Source organism: Protopterus annectens, chromosome 8.part0 (genome assembly GCF_019279795.1).
Source record: "Protopterus annectens isolate FY-2018-M chromosome 8.part0, PAN1.0, whole genome shotgun sequence".
Lineage (NCBI taxonomy): Eukaryota > Metazoa > Chordata > Ceratodontiformes > Protopteridae > Protopterus > Protopterus annectens.
The window spans coordinates 1115504457-1115524857 of record NC_056741.1 but is presented as its reverse complement, the minus strand read 5'-3'; the positions used below and the strand labels follow the sequence as shown (position 1 = coordinate 1115524857).

Sequence of the window (20401 nt, the reverse complement as noted above, 5' to 3'; positions counted from 1 at the left end):
CCAGAAATGGAGCCCCACTCTCTTGAGCCCCAGTCAAGGAGCACAAGGCACCCAATCTGCTTTCAGTGGGCCACTGTACAGGGGGGCCTGAACCCCAAACTAGTGGGGAGGCATTCCTGAGATTAGGGAAAAAAGGTAGCGCTCCCAACCCTTGGATGAGACAGAAAATAGGTTGGGTGGGAAATTATACTGCAACAGTAAGGACACTCTAACATCTACATTTATATTAAGTACATAGAAATTTACTACGTTCATTGTGTTTCACTGTTGCAGTAACAACAACTTCGGATGATACCCAAAGCAAAATAGTGAGAGGCTGGAAACAACTTATGCTGAAGTCAGGATGCCCTGCAAGACAGCAGAGACAAATATAACCCCAGTCCTGGAAAAGATGGATAGGTCATAACGCTTAGTAAAGGTGTGAATAGATGACCAACTGGCAGCTTCCATGAATTGTTTGGTGGATACCCCACCCATAAGAAAGGCTGCTGTAGCTCTAGTGGAATGCATTCTGATTTGAGCAGAGACATGTTTACCATGGTAACTGTAGCAGAAATCAATACAGTCATAAATCCACTTGGAAATATTTTGTTTGCTTACTGGTTTTCACATTTTAAAAGGCCAAAAAAAGCTGGTCGTTTTCCTTATGTTCTTGGCCTTGTCCAAGTAATATCGGAGCTGTCAATGAACACACAGGGAGTGAAGGATAAGCTCTTCCTTAATTTGAGGTTTAAGTAGAGAGGTGTATACACTGGTTCAAAGAGATTTCAGTGACTACCTTGGGCATGAGGGAGGGGTTTGTCCTGAAAGTTATCCTGTCAGGGTGGAAAATCAAAAAAAAAACAAAAAAAGCTTGATGCACATTAGAGTTTGCAACTCGAAGACCCTCATAGCCAAGGTTATAGCCATCAGAAATGTAGCCTTCCAAGAAAGAAACTTGTCATAAGAGGAGGTTGCAAGTTCAAACTGTGACAGGATAATCTTTTCCAAAACAAGGCTGAGATCCCAATGGAAGAAGGTACTCTTACTGGGAGGTTTGAGGTGGATGAAGTCCTTCAAAAATTATTTCATAAGTGTGTTAGAAAATATAGGGTTGCTGGATGAGGAGGCAAGCAGAGATGGCTGAGACATGGATTTTGACTGATAAATGAGAAAAGTCTGATTTAAACAGCTCAGCTAAATAGGTTAGCACCAGTGGACATTTTTCTGTTAGTTGTAACTGACCTGAAGGCATGATTTTCTAGTTTTTGGATTTCCAGCCTCTTTAAGAATGCCCAGGATGTCCACATCAAATGACAGCTCTTGAAGCAAAAGGAGTAAATCATCCAGTCTGTCAACCTCAAAGTACTCGGGTTGGGGTTTATAATGGTCCCTGTTCTGGGTTTGCTTTGGCCCCTTCCTCCCTGGTCTTTAGTAGTAACCTGAGAATGAGAGCTACAGGAAGGAAGGCATACAGAAACAGATGTGTTCAGTGAAAAGAGAAAGTTTATGTCCTCCAGGCCCTGTTATCTTTGGCCCTTGAGCAATACTTCTCTAATTACCTGTTTTCTCTTGTGGAAAAAATGAATACTTCTGGCACACATCATTTCTATGTTGGCTTTAGAAAAATGTCTTTCTTTAATCTCCACTCATGAGAGTCTGTCTCTGACCTGATGAGGTGGTCTACTAGACAACTGATCTCCACTAGCAGGTACTGTGCAATTAGATGTACAGCCATGGACTGAGCCACTTCCAAGAGCTGCATGGCTAAGTGGCACAGAGGGTAAGAGTGGGTACCTCCCTGCACATCAATGTGGAGTTGTTTGTCTTTACTGAAAGAACTACTGGTTTCCAAAGTTCTCTACATGCCATCATGTTGTTGTTGTGTCTTTTGGCTTTTCCAGGTGAGGGGTCACCACAGCAGAACTCCGGTCTGCTAATGATTGGCAGTAGATTTTTATGTGCCGAGTTGCTGGCCCTGACGCACAACCTTCAACGAAGGTACGCCCATTCACGCATGTCTCCACACACGTATGTCTCCACACAGAAGACGCTCTAGCTGAGAATTGAACAGGACGTCTTACTGTGAGGCGACAACGCTACCGCAGCACCACCACCGCAGTGAAAATTACCAACATTTTTTTTTTTTTTTTTTTTTTTTTTTAACGGCTACTTAGAAAGGTTTGGTCCCATTTCCTTGGACCCAGAGATCTCTTAAATGTGTGCCCCAGCCCTTGGGGTATGGAGAACAGGAAGGTGGCTAAGCTGAGTCATGGCTGCTCCCTGCTGGAACTATGAGGTCAGGGCCTACTAGGCCTGCTTCCTTGGTCTGCCTTCCATCTCTAGAGGGTTTTTTTCCAGTCTGTTCTTCCTGATCCTTCTCCCACTTTGGCTGGGTTGACTGGAAGGAAAGAATCAACGCTTTGTAGAGAAGTTCCTGCTAAAATAAGGTGGTTATACCTGCAAAAAGTCTCAACAGTCTGCATGGAGTTAGCCTCGTCCTCAAGTTTTTTAAAAATTGTTTCAGTCTTAGGTCCAAACAGATGCTCATTTATCCAATGGTGCATCAAAGAATTCTGATTTTCCATGTTCTGGTAGGGGCTGTTCCCTTAACCTGTCATGCCAACAGATAACTAACCAAGAGGCAGCCACCCTGCTTAAGGCGTCTATAGCATCAATGCTACAATGCAAAGAATGCTTAGTAACCTTGGAACAATATTTGCAAAGTTCAACTAATTCTTTACAGTGAGCTTTGTCCTCCATCCACTCTAATTCTTCCATCATTTGGTCTAGAAGGGTCCCCAGGAATTTGACCATATGGAACTAGCAACTGAGAGCTCTCATAGCCCAGGTGGTAGAGGTATAAGCTTTCTTACAAAATCTGTCAAGGATCCTATCTTCTTTTTCATGTGGTAAAAGATTTCTAGAGATGCTGCCTTTACCTCCCTTTGGACCTTGAGACACCACCTCAAGATCCTCCATGAGATTTTTCAAAAAGGGGATTATGGGAGTGCATAAAACAAGTAAAAATGGTCTGGCTTCCTGGAAAGCAGGTGGTTTGGACTCAGGCTGCAGGGAAGAGAAGTTGTGCTCAGAGAGTTTAAAAGGTTCTCTTACTCTTTTCTTGAACTGAGGGTAGACCTCAGCTTCTCAAATGAAGAACTCTCACTTTATGGAGTGTCTTTCTAAAGGTAATGTCGTCAGGTGGAGAAGCTGAGGCATGACTTTTATCAGACTTTGAATCAACATATGAACCAGTAAAGATATGGTCAACATATGCCAACTGCTTGGATGTCACAATAGAAGATCCTCAGCTGGCAGGACTAAATCCTGTTGATAGGCTTGATGAGAGTGGGATCTACAAGACCTAGGCTATGGCAAGCAGGTACAGCCTTTTTAAAGTTGACCTTTGGCTTGGGTCTGGCTGTGGTGTCAGATGTACTTAGGCCAGGCTGTGCATGTCGGCTGTAGCCTGCATCAGTCCACTGATGACTCATCTCTAACCCCAGGGATTCCGTCCTCCCAGTCATAAGATATGGCGTGGTCGTTGGAAGCAGAGGCTTGCAAAACAGCCCCAGACCAAATCACCAAGTCCTTTTGACCGATGCAGACACTGAGGGAGTTGATGGTAGCCTCAGCCTTGCACTTGGTTGCTGGCGGGGACTGAGAAGGCATCCCTTTTCCTTCAACTATCGCAAGTCTGCGTGGACTGGCAGACAGCAAAACACTGTCATCTGCTACCCTAAGATGCTTGGGACACGTCTCCTTTACTTTACGAAAAGGGTTGGCATCACTATGACTAACAGACACCATAATGTGTAAATCCCCCTCATGCCCTATTTTGCTGTCCAAAAACTCAACTAAAGATTCAGCCCTACACTTAATAGTATAACTACTAAACTGGGCACAGTGGGGGCAGTTCAGCATGTTATGCTCAGGGCCCAGAAAAAAAAGGACAAAGGGTATGGAAGTCTAGATGTGGAATTTGCTTTCGATACTTAAGACAAGTACAACTCTTCATAAACATCTAATACACAAATGCTAGAAAACCAGCAAATATTTCCACAATGAGGCACTTAGCTTTCAAAGTTCTCTGGCGTGGACCAGCTGATGCACTATTACACTGGATGCTTCAGGCTCCAACAGCCAGAAACAGCTGACAACATGGGGGTGGCTAATGACTCTTATACCCATATGTCCTGACTTCAGGGAGGACTATGGTATTCAAACCAGCCAAGGGCTTTCACAGCAAGGAAATCCCTTGTTGTTATTACTGCAACAGAGAAACATGGTGAATATACCCATACTTTTTTCTAATTAGGGTTTTAAAACATAACCAACAAAAGTAGATGCCGGCTTCTTATATATATCACTTTGCTGAGATGATGGGTCATATAGACGGACTATTCAAATCTTTATGCAATTTGGGTATCTAAAGAACGCTGCACAAGAGAAACTTTCAATGTCTGTATAGCTTCAACAATGCTACCACTAAACATTAAGTCATCCAACACCATTTTGTACTTCACAAAAATATTCTGTAAATACTGTCTACCAAATTTAATTTAGTTGCATCATTTAATAATGTCACACACTGGCCCCTCTGCCTGGACCCAATTTGCCCCATTCATTCCGAGAGAATGGGAGCTGGGTATTCCCTAACTAAATATGAGCCCTACAGCCCATTCATTCCTGTACAGGAATTCATATCTGAGCTCTGTTCCCCAGAGAGTCAGGTGTTAGGGAGAAGGACAGTATGCTGGTCTTACAGAGTGGCCCATTTTCTCCCCTGGCAGTACTCCACCCTTGGCTGCTCTTCTGAGTTCCACTACTGCTATCTCCTAAAGATAAGTGTACTTTCGCACTCTTGAGTTTTCCTTGGGTTACAAACATGAATGCATTAAGACAGTGCAGACTCAGTAGGCTGACACTCCACTGGGTGTAACACTTAGTGCACCCGCAGTGTCACCCATGGGGCAAGGTGGAACTGCCTACTTTCCCCAGAATGGGTGAAACAGCAGCAGCCACTCATTTCCATCCTCCCCAGCCAGCCACCACCTACATTCTACTCATTAATCGAAATCTGGTTGCCTGTGCCATAGTCGAGGCTTTATTCCTCTATGCAATGCAAGTATCATCTTATAATAAAGGAGTCTGTAATAGTCAACAGGTGATTTATACTGCAGCATGTTCATGTGAAATATTTTATATCAAAAACAGCTCCTCTGTATTAGTTTTAAAGAGCACTTGTATGATACAAATGGGGAAGAAACCACCAAATGCTCTGCGTAAACACTGGGTAGAAGCAGATTATGTACCAAATTTGACATGTTCAGTATTACAAGTATTAGACAGTATATGTGACTGGGGGCACCATTTACAAGCAAACTTTGTTTTTAGATGAGCTGGCGGATAAAGCTTTACAATGTACAAAATCTGGGGATAAATGACATTTCTTTGTAGCTGTACTTTCTGAAAAACAGAACAGCAAGCAACATTTAAACACCTGAAGGTATTTATTTTCGTTTTCTTTTTTTGTTCAGAAAGTTGCTTAGGTTTCTCAATTATTTGTTGCTTAAAAGGTACAGCTGTGTTTTAATTAATTTTAATTAAATGTTTAAAGCCTGAAGAAGGATCCGTTAATCCAGGAGATCCCTTATGAACTGTTTTATTTGATAACAGCCTTTGTATTAATTCTAATGAGACTTCTTGAGTAATCACTATGGGTATCTCTAAAGTGTTTTGCTTGTATGTTGTTTTTTTATTCCTTAACAGCAATCTCATTTGCAACACAATGTTTTTTAGAACCAATCATAACACAGGGACAGCTCTGTTTGATGTCAGTTAGTATTTCTGCATTCATCTGAACTATAGCAAGGTTCTCACAACTCTCTATAGCATCTGAAATGGTCATATATTGCCACACCATCAAGAACAATCTAGCCTCACATGAGCTTTGCTTCAGTATCTGTAAAAGTCTCACTAACTACTTTGAACGTAGGGTGCTGTCTTGTGAGATGGGATAATGTAATCACTCTATTCCTCTTGCTGGTGATCTTAGGTTCTCTACAAAGTTTAATGCTTGCATCTTTCTTCACTCTATTAGGTAATGGGACAAACAAATCACTGTGGTGATGCTGATGATCATACCATCCTCCTCACTGATATCTTCCCAGTCAACTCTAAAATTTAAAGCTTGTTCAATGCCATACAATTCTGGCTGTGTTCTTCTATACTATATCTCAACTCTAACAAAACTTGAAAAGAGGATGTTTACCTGCAAGAATCCAAGAATAAAAGTTATGTTTTCTGAAGCAAAAAAAAAAAAAACTATCTGTATATCCTTTTGATCGTTACCGAACTAAAGCAGTTAGTTGCACAAAACTACCTAGACAGCCCAGTGAAAATCATCTCAAATCTCTTAAGCATAAAAGTTCTGTACTAATATATATATAAATCAGACTCAAGATTTCTTTACAGGGCTAGGCTCTTTTTTAACTTTAGTTCTCAGATATCTACTACATTTATTTATCATTTTCCATACAATAAGAAACCTAGTCTTCCCTTCTTCATACACTACAAAAAATATAACAGGGCTGCTAAATTTACAAGTCAGCATGCTACCACCCAGTGCTGTTCCTCTCTCTGAAATTTGCAAAGACCTGAATTCAACCAACATTTGTACCCAATTTAACTAAACTTTGCCCACGGACTGCTAAATTACCCTGATTGTCTTTCAACTGCTTATACACCTCACATCAAGAGGTTCTCCGGTTCAATCCTCGGCTGGGGTGCCTTCTGTGCGGAGTCTGCATGTCCTCCCTGTGGTCACGTGGGTTTCCCCCAGTGCTCCGGTTTCCTCCCACATCCCAAAGACATGCTGTAGGTGGATTGGATACTCTAAATTGGCCCTAGGCGTGAGTGCCTGTGTGTGTGTGTGCCTTCCGTGGAAGGTTGGGTGCTGGGCTGGCAACTCAACATTGTAAAACTCCACTGCCAATCATGAGCAGACATGTGATCTGCTGTGGCAACCCCTAAATGGGAAAAGCCGAAAGAAGAAGAAGTCTTTCAACTGCTTATATGCTGGAATGGCACTTTTTTTAAAACACCCATAGTTACATCCATAAATAAAAATGGTAAGCTATGCATCTCTAGTTGTGTTGGCAAGCTATGAAACAGAATTCCACTTGAATTGCATCAACTTTATTCCATGTTTGCATTCATAAGTTTACTGATGAAATTTCCATTTTAATGAAAATGACCCTGTAGATCTATGCAAATAGTCTCTGAATGCAGATGGACACTTGTATTATAATTTTTAAACTTGCTGCTACTATAAGGTCTATATCCGTTATCTGATAATATAGAAACCAACAGTTTACCTAGTGGATATTAGATTTCTTTTGGTTAGTCGTCCTTTCTGATGTTCAGCATATGCATTAACAATTTCTCGTTTTTCTGTAGTTATGTCATGTGTAAGTGTACAATGTGTGACAAAAATAAACTTGGCTCTTGCTTTATATGCTCAGCTTTGCTACAGAACTTTGTTGAATACTGTTTTTAATTATTCTTATCTGTCACTGCATACTGAATCATGCAGGTACATTAACTGATTAATAATTGCACTAGATGCTTAACAGCTGTTTCTGGAACTCTTCTCCACTGAACTCTAATGAATACAGACACACATGAGTAGTAATTCAAAGCCAAAAGCATAAACAAATAAAATAATGTAAACAGATGCGGCTGTGTTGGTCTGAGATGCTAGAGAGAATTTGGCACACATGACATACAGTAGAAGAAAGAAAACAATTTAAGTTTAGATAAATGTATTTCTGCCATGATTACAATCTCTTGTTTAACATGTAGAGCATACATACAATTGGGAGCATTCAATTCTGCCCATCATGTGTGCAGTTTGATAAGCCATTACTAGACAACTCTACTGCTTCTGCGGCCAACTTTAAAGGTCTACTTGAGGCTGATTAGCCTAGGCTGCTTAACAATCACTTACGTAACTACTGGTTTCACTGTGTTTTCCTAAGCATCAGTACATTCTTTCAAAACAACCTCACCTTACCAAAGACGGTGTGTTAAGCTACTATGCAGCTAACTTCACATATGAGTACAGATGGCCAATACTATAAGATTACCCAAAGATTACAAATACTAATATAATCCAATGTGAGTTTCCATTGTTTTACTATGTTACTCATTGATTTTAGTTCACCTTGGGTCCTGCCACTGCTATGCACACCAAATGATTAAAATGTAATGCTCACCAAATTATTAAAATGCAATGCAACCTCTCACACTCCATGATGCTCTATACCTACCCCATCAGGACCTGTGACTTTGGTCACTGAAACGCTCTTGAAATATGATTTTGTTTTTGGTTCAGTGGGTGTTAAAATGTTGTCAAGGCCTCCTGAAGACACCTGTGAATCCAAGTCTGTTTGGTGAAGAAACAAAATGTGAATATTGTTACTGTTCAAAAACCCATTCCAATTATTTATGAATACAGCAACGGTAGTAACCTCACATTGTTTTATTACAGTTTATGATGTGCTAAACCAAACGTATGTAACAAACCTTTGGAGTTGGGTATAACCTCTTTACCATACACAATACCAGATTATACCATTTATAATACAAAAAGAGCAAAGTTTTGGGGGGCTTATTTTGTTGATATGGACAGACTCCTGAATATTTTTCTCAAGAGCTGAAAATCCCTGCCAAGACTTCATAAAAGATGGAACTCATAACACCTTATTACTTACATTCATGTAGAGACTACTGTATTTCCATGCTAAATGCATCACAAGTAGTTTCTTACTTCTTAAGAAAGACAAGTTGTCAACTAGTTCTTGCAGATGGAACACATGATAGTGTAGCAGTGAAACCACAGTGTACATAAGAAGCAGCTCCTCTACAGAGGTAAGTTATCTTTAATTACTAATAATGCTTTGCACTGTATGTAAATCATTGCTCAGTACCTACCATTACATCACTTTGTGGGTTTGGTTATAGAGAAAAACTGAGTAAACTGTGAAACTAAAAAAAATCAAAAAGCACACTATAATTTACATTTTGTTCAAAATCACTTGCAACTTCATCAGGAGAAGTAAAGCCAGGAAATGAAATTAACTGTAAAAAACATGATTCCAAATATGACATAAACCTCAACTGTATGGCCTGCAAAGCTCAGCAATGGAAGAAAGAAGGTCAAACAGCATCCCTGACTAATGAAATACATGACGAATAATCAGGAAAAACATTCCTTGAAGTTCTCATTTTACTCTGAAGGAACAATGTACTAATTAAACTTTTTTTTAACGTATTAATTAAACTTGATGCAGTAATTACTCACCACACAACACATACACAAAAGTGAAGGTGGCAAACTTCAATCATATAAAATATTTCCATTTTTTGTAGAAAACACTTAATCCAGGAGTTTAAGCAAGATAAGTTAGCTGCAGAGCCAGCTCCAGATGCAAAAACCAGGCATTTGAACACACCACCACAGATTTTGGTTCAGGAATAAGCCTGGATCACTGGTAAAGCTACACAAGAGAGCAGAAGACACATGAGGTAACTGATGGTCCATTCTATTTTCTCACAGGGCAGCTTCAGGGTTGTAAGCCACAGAGCTGATCCCTTGGGGGGCTTGGGATACATCATAATGCAGGACCCTTTGAATGTAACTTCTGCTCATGAATGTGCATTAGACAGAATGTAGTACAAAGGGATATTCATTCCTCTCTGGCCATACAGCATGCACAGCATGTAAAGGTTTATGAAGGAAGAAGATGTCATTCTTTTTCAAATGATGGCCTATGACTGATTCTCAGAAAGGCATACCTGATGATAAACTGGGAGACACTGTGGGTTACCCACACATATATGAATGATTAGTAAATAATCCATCAGAACAATATTGTACCCGATATATTCCTGAATTCTCTCCTAAAACATTCTATAGTTTTAGAAATGCAATTCACTGAGCAAGAAAATACAACTGAGAGAGGTACTCACCATAACAGCTGATGACTGACTTCTTTCAGTATAACTGGAATTTATTATAAAGGGATACAGCTAGTCTCCTGGCATACGAGCATCTCCCAAACTCATGATCAGTGACAAATTCTGAATACAAAAATATCATTCTTCCTCTTCTCCCGGTCTGCAATATCCCAAATTACCAGGTGCAGTTCTCCGTAAATAACATGGTGTACAACTGAAAAATACCAGATATATTCTTACTCTATCAGTTAATCTGTGATAGGACTCTCTTTGAAAGCTGTATGATTGGTATTATCCTTCCTTTCTCTCAGCTATTCCTCTCTGAAGCGTTTGTAATCATGGAAAGATACACCTTCAGCTAGCAGACACCAAAATGTCACATGGCACAAGTGAAGAACAGGCACAGCCCACAATCTTACCAGTATACCTCAACCACTACGGAACATACTTCCATCAAACTGAGAAAACAAAACAAGGTTCAGTAGCTACATTTTACATGTCTACATAAATGTATGACTGTGCCTGAAACACAGGAATACCAAACCAGCCACTGGATAGAAAGGATGGTCCAAAATAAAAACTAAAAAGAATAGTGGAAGGGTTAATTTAGACAACCCACGGATGCTCCCCACACTAATGAAGTGATATGGTTCACAACATACCTGATACCATGGATCCTCTTGTGAAGGAAGATAATCATAAAGAGTTAGAAGTTCTGAACCAAATAAGTACCAAAAGAGGGCCACATTTTGGAGTCACAGTCCAAGCAATAACTGCCAGTGATGTTACCAAGTCTTAGTCAACAGGCTACAACAACATTTCTGCAATGGAGATGTTGCTGAAACAAGCATCTGAAGCAATCCCATCCCTGATGACGTGGCCTCTGTAAGCAGACTTTTCAACTACCAATGTTTCTCGTCACACATCAAAAACTGCAAGCAAGTATTCCAGCTCCAGAATTTGTGCAAGTACTTCAAGAAATATTAAGCTGGTATTTCAAGAAAAATTGAGTTGGTGGTGTATGGCTAGAATGTAATGGTACATACTTTTCTTTTTGTGCAAATAAACCAGGGAAATGGATGGACTGTCTATTATGAAACCACTTTTAGAAGGAAAACGGTGTTTGTCCTAAGGTACATTTTATCCTTAAGAAAGGTCTGATATATTTCCCTACAGATAAAGGCCTGAAGCTCAGAGAACCTGTAAGCAGAGGTAACAGCAACCAGGAAAGCATCCTCTAACAGATGAATTTCAATGTTGGTGAATCAGCAGGCTGGCATGGTCACTGGGTAAGCCTGTCAGTCATGAAATGTGTCCTAAAGAGGCAAGAGTTACTCAAAAGAAGGACAGAGATGGAGATAAGAACACCCTAAGAAAACAGTGCTGGACCACTGCTAACGTGTACCTTGACTGTGAAATAATGGATACCAAAATTATACGGATACCTGAGAAGTCAGAAGCACCTGAACATTGACTGACTAGGGCGGCATCTCTCAACTATTAACGAGAACCTATTTCTCCTTGCAGAGTTCATCTGACTGGCAGCAGGCTTACGAGCAGTTTCAATCACTTCTGACACCCTCACACAGAGATACAATGAGGTTAAGGGAAATAAAATTACATGTCTCACTTTAAGGTAGAGAAGGCTGTCAACTTAAGCAGGAGGGGCTTCCTTGGTCTGTAGCAGGATTTCTTGTACCATCAGTTAACCTGGGATCCAAAACCACAAAGAAAGAAAAAGATAAGCATTTGTCTTTTTTACTTAATTTAGCAATAAGGTGCAAAATCATATGGAAAAATGGAAAACATAGGAATTTCTCTCTTGAAACATGAGGAAGAAGACTGCCTTTTAAAATTTTAACTGCCTCAACTGCAATCCTCTGAAAAGAACTGCAAGTGAGAATGTGGAGGCATATAAAGTTCAATGTTCTGGTATCTTGGAGTATTCCATTGCAAAGATCTTAGGGTTAGTACATATGAATGGCAAGGGTGTGGCAGGGGAGAAAGCTCGCCATGTTGGGACTACACGGGGAGAGTCGTTTCTCAGCAAAAAAAAAAAAAAAACATTTAAGAGGTGTAAGTATAATTCTTGGATTTTTCTGTTTTTGTCTGAATCATAGATTGAAGTGTCAGTACTAGCAGTATTATAAGAATGTGTCCAGTACAAACTACTTCTAGTCTACATCATCAAGCAGAACACAGGAAAAGCAAAATTTTCTCAAATGGCAAACAGGACACACTCTGGGATGCCCCACTTAAAAGGATACAGAAGAGGCAAGACTGGAATACTTAGCTGCAGGTGAAAGCTGTAATGACTCACAGTAAGTTAACTTTTCCCATATGAATGTTTTCACAGGCAGCTTGATCTGCAAAGCTATGGAGAGGAATGGAAAATGGAACAAGACGATCCGACCCAGTTTGGCTTTGTCAAGGGCAGATCATGCCTTTAAAACCCAGGTGGACTTTCAAACAGTCACCAAGGCCATTGAATGAGAAAGGCAGTCCACACAGCCCCTACTGAACCTAGCAAGGCTTTTCACACAATACCCCAGGTATCATTGAAAAACTCATCAGCTTAAATGTAAACCCATATCTCAAAGATGGGTGCAAATTGGCTATGATGAACCACCAGACCAGAGGGTCGTCTGGCCATGTCCCACCTCCAAGCAAAGCACAAGTGGTGTCCCACAGGGCCTGGTCAGTCCTGGCCTCTCTCCTCGCATTCTACTTTCAGAGTACAAGAAAAACACAGGAGGATTATTATGATGAAATTTGCAGATGACTGCAACAAACTGGCTGCCTAGTTGAGAATAGTCATCCACACATCTCCAGAGAAAACCTTTAACTGGAAAAAAGGATGAGAAACCTAAACCAGGTGAAAGTTAAAAAAAAAAAATTGAAACAAAAACCCCCTTAGAAAAAAAGGAAGCAAAACACTACCATATAGGCGGCCCTACCTACCACAGAACAGAAGAGGTTACCTTCACTGAGGTTATAAGGCTACAGTAACCTTTTGGTTGACACGCACCTAAAGTAGGAAGACCTTCTACATTGCTCACTGATCATGAAGGATTAGATTTCTAGATCAAGGGGGAAGTCATTCCCCCCCCCCCTGTCCTCATCATCCATCAATTGATTGATTACAATATGCCCCCCCATTCGGAATGACACTGACACCTGCAGCAACTGGAACTGGAAAGCCCCAAAAGTTCCTCAAAAAAAAGGATAAAAAAAAAAAAAAATGTCCTATGCTGCCCGAGGAAGGAAACTTCTACTCAAATAGTCACCCACTGCGTCTGCTGAGACCTGTGCCTGACATACACAAGGCCATGTCAGAACATGCTTGATGTGAAAAACTCAAAAAATCAGAACTATCCTCAGAACTACAACTGGAGAGACTTAACAACTTACCTTATGAGGGACACTATCATGAGGACAGGATCTTCCAGAGAGAGAGACCCCTGAGGATGCATGGCTACAAACAAAATACATGACATCCTCAGAGAGCTCAGCTGGCTTGGAATGGTTGGAATGGATCCCATGGATTGGATGGAGATATTAGCGAGGATGATATACTGCTGTCATAAGGCACATCACAGCTTGACAGAGGCACAGCAAAATAAGCACAAACCGTAACTCAAAAAAGAAGCCACAAAACTCTAGCTACCAAATGGAGGCTATGATGAGTATGAACCTATGAACCTATGAATGACTGGAAATGTAGTACCCTTTCTCCATATCTCATACATTGGTAGCACTGCATCTAAGCCCGGGGGTACAAACACAAGGCCTACAGTGTGTCCTGGTAGCATGCAGTGGACTTGTTGTCAAACCAAATCAGAAGAGACCTTAGACTGAGCAAGCAGAGATCCTAGGTGTTCACACTTATGGAACTGGCTGCAGCTGTGGTTGTGTATGTGTACTTGTTGTATTATGCCCATCCCCATCAGGCCACATTGGCATAAAACCAAACATACTAATAATTACTGTTTACAGTGCTCCCAAAACATTAAGTATAGAGCAGAATGCCAATATAAGACAAAACACGTTTTTAGTTTCTGACCACAGAAACCCTTTAGAAACTACCTAACCAGTACAGTCTACGCTACCAAATGCAGTTGCAAGCAAAGGTAGAAACTGTATAAAAACGTGAACATTTTAACAATCTTGCAAGAAGAAAAAAAAATTAAAAATAATCTTTTCCTATCATAACAGAAAATTTAACTAACTTCCAGCCTAGAAACTCCTAGGATAAGTAACTTTGCATTTCTTACCAAGTTACTGAAATAGCCCTGCATTCATTTTTGGCATTTACTGTAATCTGAGTCAGAATTGCTTTGGTTTAAACTCTAAAGTGCAGTAAAACTAGGTAATTTCTGGACCTCTGTTTATAATACCCTGTAACATGCTGAATTGCTATTGGTCAGTATGCTTGTTTGATACTATTTTTTTTTTATTTTTCTCAACTATCATGAGTTGCATGTGTTTACAAAGCACTTTTCATTTTGGAGTCTTTTTAATCATGCACTGTACAGACACAGGCATTTACAACCATAACTTTCCCTGTATAACCTACTCCAAAACTTCTGTGTATACTTAATAGTCAGTAGTTGCGTAAAGTGTCTCATTCCACTTTGTGCACAGACTTATATTGTTCGTAGTATAACATATATCAGCCTGTGAACAAATGGTAAACAATCCTAACTGCTTTGCCACATACAGCCTACATATCTCTTCCCAAGTCTTCCATATACTGGCTAAAACCTTGTCCAACCCCATTGTGTCTTTTTAAGACAAAGTCAGTCTTCAAAAACAACCTACATAACCAAATATATTACTGTTCATTGCTAGGATCCTTTACAAAAATTCCACACCTTACAAGTACTACTTACCACGTAAAACAGATATATGTGCCATCACAAAAACCTGGTTCAAGATCACTGAAAGCACTGCATCAGTGGAGGGCTTTAATGCCTTCCACTCATACAGGCCCCCTGTATTACATGTAGGCACTAATGGCAGAGGTGTATATATTCTTAAAAAAAAAAAAAAAAAAAAAAAAAAATAACATCAAGACCATTAGACAAGACAATAACTTGGAACTCCTCCACATCTGACTCGCTATAAACAAAACTCTATCACATCACAGCTAACTGCAGGACCACCTCTATTTCCCACTCAGCCTATACCTCCATTATAACCAATATGGAGTTCCTATATATTAAGCCAGACACCATTCTCTGAGGAGACTTCAGCTATCCCACCATCAGCTGGGAGACTTATACATCCTCAATCATCTATGTCTAGAGATTTCTGGACTTCATAAATATAAACTCCCTGGACCAGTCAGTCCACACCCAAACCAGAAGAGATAAAATCCTAGACTTGGTATTTATCAATATGGGACAGTACTGCTCCCTGCCTACTGCAGCCTCCTCACTGGTCAGACTGGACCACAACTCAGTCACCCACTGACACTTGTCCCAAACCAGTTAAATTTGTCAGGCACAGGTTCTGCCTTCTTAACCTGGTTGATTTCTTTGAAAAAGTCAGTGAACCAGCAATTCAGAAGAATGTGTTCAGTGAAATATATCCATATCCCTGCATTCTTAATTATTTCATCCCTAGCTACCTGCCAGCTATCCAATGAAGACTTTCTGAATTAAGCACCTCTTAACATACAATGGGCAACATCTAAAACTGCCTCAGTTCTAGTTTTAGTCTGACCTCCAGGCAGGGTATATGAAGATATGCTCTGTAGTCCCATTTCTAAGTGCAAGACACCACTGTATAAGAAATCATCAATGCATACCCCAGCTGAAAAAATATGAAAGCATAAATGTGTGTGAAATTATGGCAGTTCTTACCTTTATCTTCCTTGACTGTGTCTTCTTTTCGTAGAAAAAAGTTTTTCCACGTATCTTCAAACTGGGTACAAAATATAAGTAAAATAAGCAAGCTGTGGTGTACAATGAGTGGCAGAAATTGCACTGTCTTCTATGTACTCAAGCAGCCATCAGTAATATGCCATTATGCTATCAGTGTCACAAACTTACCTGAAAAATATCAAGTACCACATTATTTCTCCACTTTATCTTGGCTAACATTTCCTCCAGCACAGTACCACTCTTGGTGAACATATGCAATTGTACTGCTTGAGTTTTGACCACTTCCTTTTAACAAAGGACAGATAATTACTCAAAAAAATGCATGCAGCTATTTACAAAGGTATCTGTTCTAAAATGTTAGACTCAAAACGTCTAGCACTGAATGTGAGATGAATAAACTTAGGTATAGGTCTGATGACTGACTCGGAAATCATTTACCAAATACTGTCCTTTCGGCAACAGGTGCTACACACTTTTCATAGGGTCATACAAGAATATTAGGCTAACACTAAAGGAAATTTTTAAGTCTAGCCAAGTATCCCAGAAATATTAGAAAGGTACTGGTCTCATAAGTTATGTGGGGGGTATATAAACTTGGCCAGGGGTAAATTTGCGATTCCCCATTCACTGCGTTAAGTTTCACCTGAATAAATGCAAGGAAGAACTTTGCTTCACATGGGTAGAAAGCCTACTCCAGAGAAGGGGTAGCCTCTGAGACACATACCTGTCCCTCCAGCATGTCCTATTTATATTGCAGGCTAGGTTTAGGTTCCTGGATCGGGTGTTTCTGGTGTTATTTTTTTGCGGATTTGCAACAAGTCTGTTAAGACTGGATCAGAGGATACTCTGTAGGCTAGGCATAGGTCCCCTTCTCATCAGCCTGAAGGAGACCGAGTATAAGGGCAATACTTTGAAGTGGACTGTGTAGAACTTGCTTTGAAAACCATGTATTCTTTTTACAAGTAACCTCTGTTGTCACTCCAGTTACTGCACATGCCTGGTCAAGTACACGCTGAAGGGTGCATTCTACTCTAGGATTGGTCTTATGAGGGCAGAATACAATGGAACAATGTTGTTTCAAGACCTGGATGCCATACCCTTGTTTATAAATTGTGCAACATGGAATGATTTTTCTTACTACTGTAGATACATGACTGTCAAAGGCCAAGTCGTTTTCTACATGGGATGTACTATCAATGTAGTAATTTGCAGGGGTGGCCTTCTTAGCAAAGGATACTATTATAAACTTCTTTGCACTGAGTTTAAGATCATGACTCTTGACACCAGTTATTTGACTGTGTCAGGCCCTCTTGGAGGATGTTTGTGTCTTTGAGGGATTCAATGAATTAATCTAATTTGCAATCATCTGTGAATTTGGCCTGCCAGAGGTCTTTGACATTAATCTTGACTTTAGGGAAGTACATCCAAACAGGAGTAAAGCCAGGACCGAGCCCTGAGGGACTTCTCTTGTGACTGGTCTTATTGTGGTGGTAGATGCCCCTATATTAATTTCTTAGGTCCTATCTGACTGCCAGTTAGCTATCCAGTGGGTGATGAATGAGTTTATACCAAATTCAGTGAGCTTGCCTACAATGCCTGAGTGGGGAATTGTGTTGAATGCTTTGGTCAGGTCAAGGCAGGCAGTATGCACCATTTTGCCCTCTTTCATTGCTTTGGTTACTGTCTTGAAGAAGTCTACCAGGTTGAGCATGCATGCATTTCCTTCTGTTCCATGACCTTGCATACAATACTAGTCAGGCTTATGGGTCAGTAGTTTCCTGGGTCTGTGGATGGCCCATCCTTGTGAAGTGTGGGCCAACAGTTGCAGTAATCTATCCACTTAGCACAAAGCTTGTTTTAAGCTACGATTGAATACTGCTTCTAGAGGCCCCAAAAGGTCATATTTTATATTTTTAAGGAGTCATCATGGGATATTATCAGGTCCGATCAATGCAGTATTTTTTTGCCTTGAAGTGTGCAATGAGGACCTGTTTCCTGGTGATAGTTGGGGTATTTCTAAATAGGTGTCAGGAGGAGAAAGCAAGGAAAAATCGGAACTGAATTTATGGGCCAGTATGTTTGCTATGACTTAAGACTCCATATAGACAGCTCCACTTACAATTCATTCGGCACACTGTTGTGTATTGCCTTTTAGGTTTCAGATATAAATGAAAAATGTCTTGTGGTCGTCCTTAGCTCGGAAGGCTACTTTTACCTCAAATTTGGCTTTGTTTGACTTAATTAGTCCCCTTAATTGTTTATTTGCACTTTATATTTTTGGCCAGGATTTTCTTCCTTTTGTTTACCTTCTATATTTAGGTCAGAAAGATGGAACAGGCTCTCAAAGGAAGCATTTTTGAACATTTATGACATATGCATTCACTGTCTTGTACACAATTTAATAAGTTTACCTTCAGGATTTTGGATATAGTTATCCCAACCCAAGAGGAGGCATCTGGGAAACCTATTAAGAATACCAGGAATACTATTGGCAAATCTAATTAAATGCAGGTCATGACCCAGGACTCGATGAGTTTATTTCTGTGCACCTGATTTTAAGACTAAGGGCAGCTAAACTTTAATATTGTTATTTTCTGTGTGATAATCTAATTTTAATATATTTTTATGGTAGTATATGTACACAATTTTCAAATGAACACGTTAATGCATCTTTTTTTGTTATTGACTATTCATTTATCCTTTGCAGGTACACATATCTAATATACGTTTTAAATTATTTTGATTTCTACTGTTTTTTTACAAAATATATATATATTTTTCTGTACTTAGGTCCGATGTTTTTACGCTATTTACATGCATCCTGACATGTAGTTTTGTTGTGTGCATTCTTCTTGTCATTATACTAGGGTCTTTGTACCTTTAAATCTATCTTCTTCCTTTCAAACGTGTTGATATTTAAATCCTCCTACCCAGCACGACAAGTGTTCTGAAGAACTTCATGATTATTGTTTTATTGGACGAAAACACTAAAGTACAACACTTGGATTTTAAGTTTTTGGATTTATAATAAACTTGAATTTTTTTTCTTTTTAACCCACTTATTTGCCGACTTGCTCCTACTTCTGGGTACCACACTGCTGCTTGCTAAACTTAACACACAGCAGTCAACTATGTAATCTCATAATTTCCTGGCAAATTAAGATTACTATCTGACCACAGAAAATGTTCTAAAATCTGTCTTTTCTCAGTTTCAAACTGAAAACACATTGTTGCTGGAAGCAAAAACAGTTCATGGCCAATCTGTTGAAAAGTTTAATCCTTAGGCAAAATCTCTAAATAAATCCAGTAAGCGTATAAGCGCTTTCGTTTTAAAACTTTTAAAACTTCATCAGATACAATATAAATTTGTTGTCAAGCCATTTAAATAAACTTCAGTCATATGACTTTTCAAAATCCCAAAATTTAAAGTGATACAGCCCTTACATAACACGTCCCTCTATGTACAACCAAAATTCATTACAAGTTACCTATTTAAATAAATGCATACGGTCATGTTATTTTAAAATATTAATAATAATAAAAAATACTAAATTCATGTAAATACCATGCATTACATTCCAAACATACATATATTAAAAATGTAAATGGATTTATACACACATTTATATATATATATATATATATATATATAAGATGTAGCTGCTATTTTAATTCATGCTGTTCTAAAATTACTCAGGGTGTTCATTTAGATGTCTAAGCAAAGCATTGGTAGTTTTTTCTTTTTTAATTTCATATAAATGATCATAAATTCGATTACGGAGCTTACGCTCTGTTTTTCCAACATAAAATCCTTCACATCCCTGGCATTTCGCTACATAAATTATTCCTATTTCTCAGTTTCAAACTACCCCAAAAGTCAGAACTCTGCCACTTAACTTTGTCATTAATGTGCAAAATGCAATGAGTGTGAAAAACTTAACTCAATGCTCAAGTCAAAGTTTACTTTCACCAGCATCACTAACATTATTCTGTTTAGGTGTTTCATACTACACTGTACTAATTGTACAGTCAAATGATGATCTTGTTAATTCTGTTCTGTATTTAACAGAACATGTTTACTGTGTTTTGGTGCATGTATACTGTGTTTTAGTTTAATACGCTGGGCTTAACTTGAGGTCAATGGAGATTACCCAGATAAATGAAATATTAAAGATAGTTTAAACTGTAAAAATAATTTTCATCCTAATCACTGGCCTTAATCACATCCTAAGATCTATCTATTTGGTGCATCCATGGATTTTCTTAAAGTGTTGGGGCAGGAAAGGACACATAATGTCCTCCTGAAGATAAGACACACTTTTCCACTCAATTCCAAACTAGTCCATTTTTTACTTACCTAGATAAAGATGTGTAAATAAAACAAATTATACAGTCACTTAATAACAAGGCTGTGCCATTTAACAGCAGTGCAACCAAGGCTTGTTGTATAAACCACATTTTTACCAAAACATTTATCCAACTATAGCCCATGGATGGCTAAAAGAAGC

The 20401-nt window shown here is 39.3% G+C and overlaps 1 protein-coding gene across 1 annotated transcript in view; it reads right to left on the bottom strand.

Annotated features, from left to right (window-relative positions):
- Window positions 1-20401, bottom strand: part of HAX1 (HCLS1 associated protein X-1) — a 254053-nt gene that overhangs the window by 162760 nt on the left and 70892 nt on the right. Inside the window, exons 4-5 of the mRNA XM_044079376.1 lie at window positions 15873-15933; window positions 8316-8431 (exon numbers count right to left, since the gene is read on the bottom strand). Of these exons, the coding sequence (XP_043935311.1) occupies window positions 8316-8431; window positions 15873-15933 (177 nt within the window). The remainder of the gene's footprint in view (window positions 1-8315; window positions 8432-15872; window positions 15934-20401) is intronic.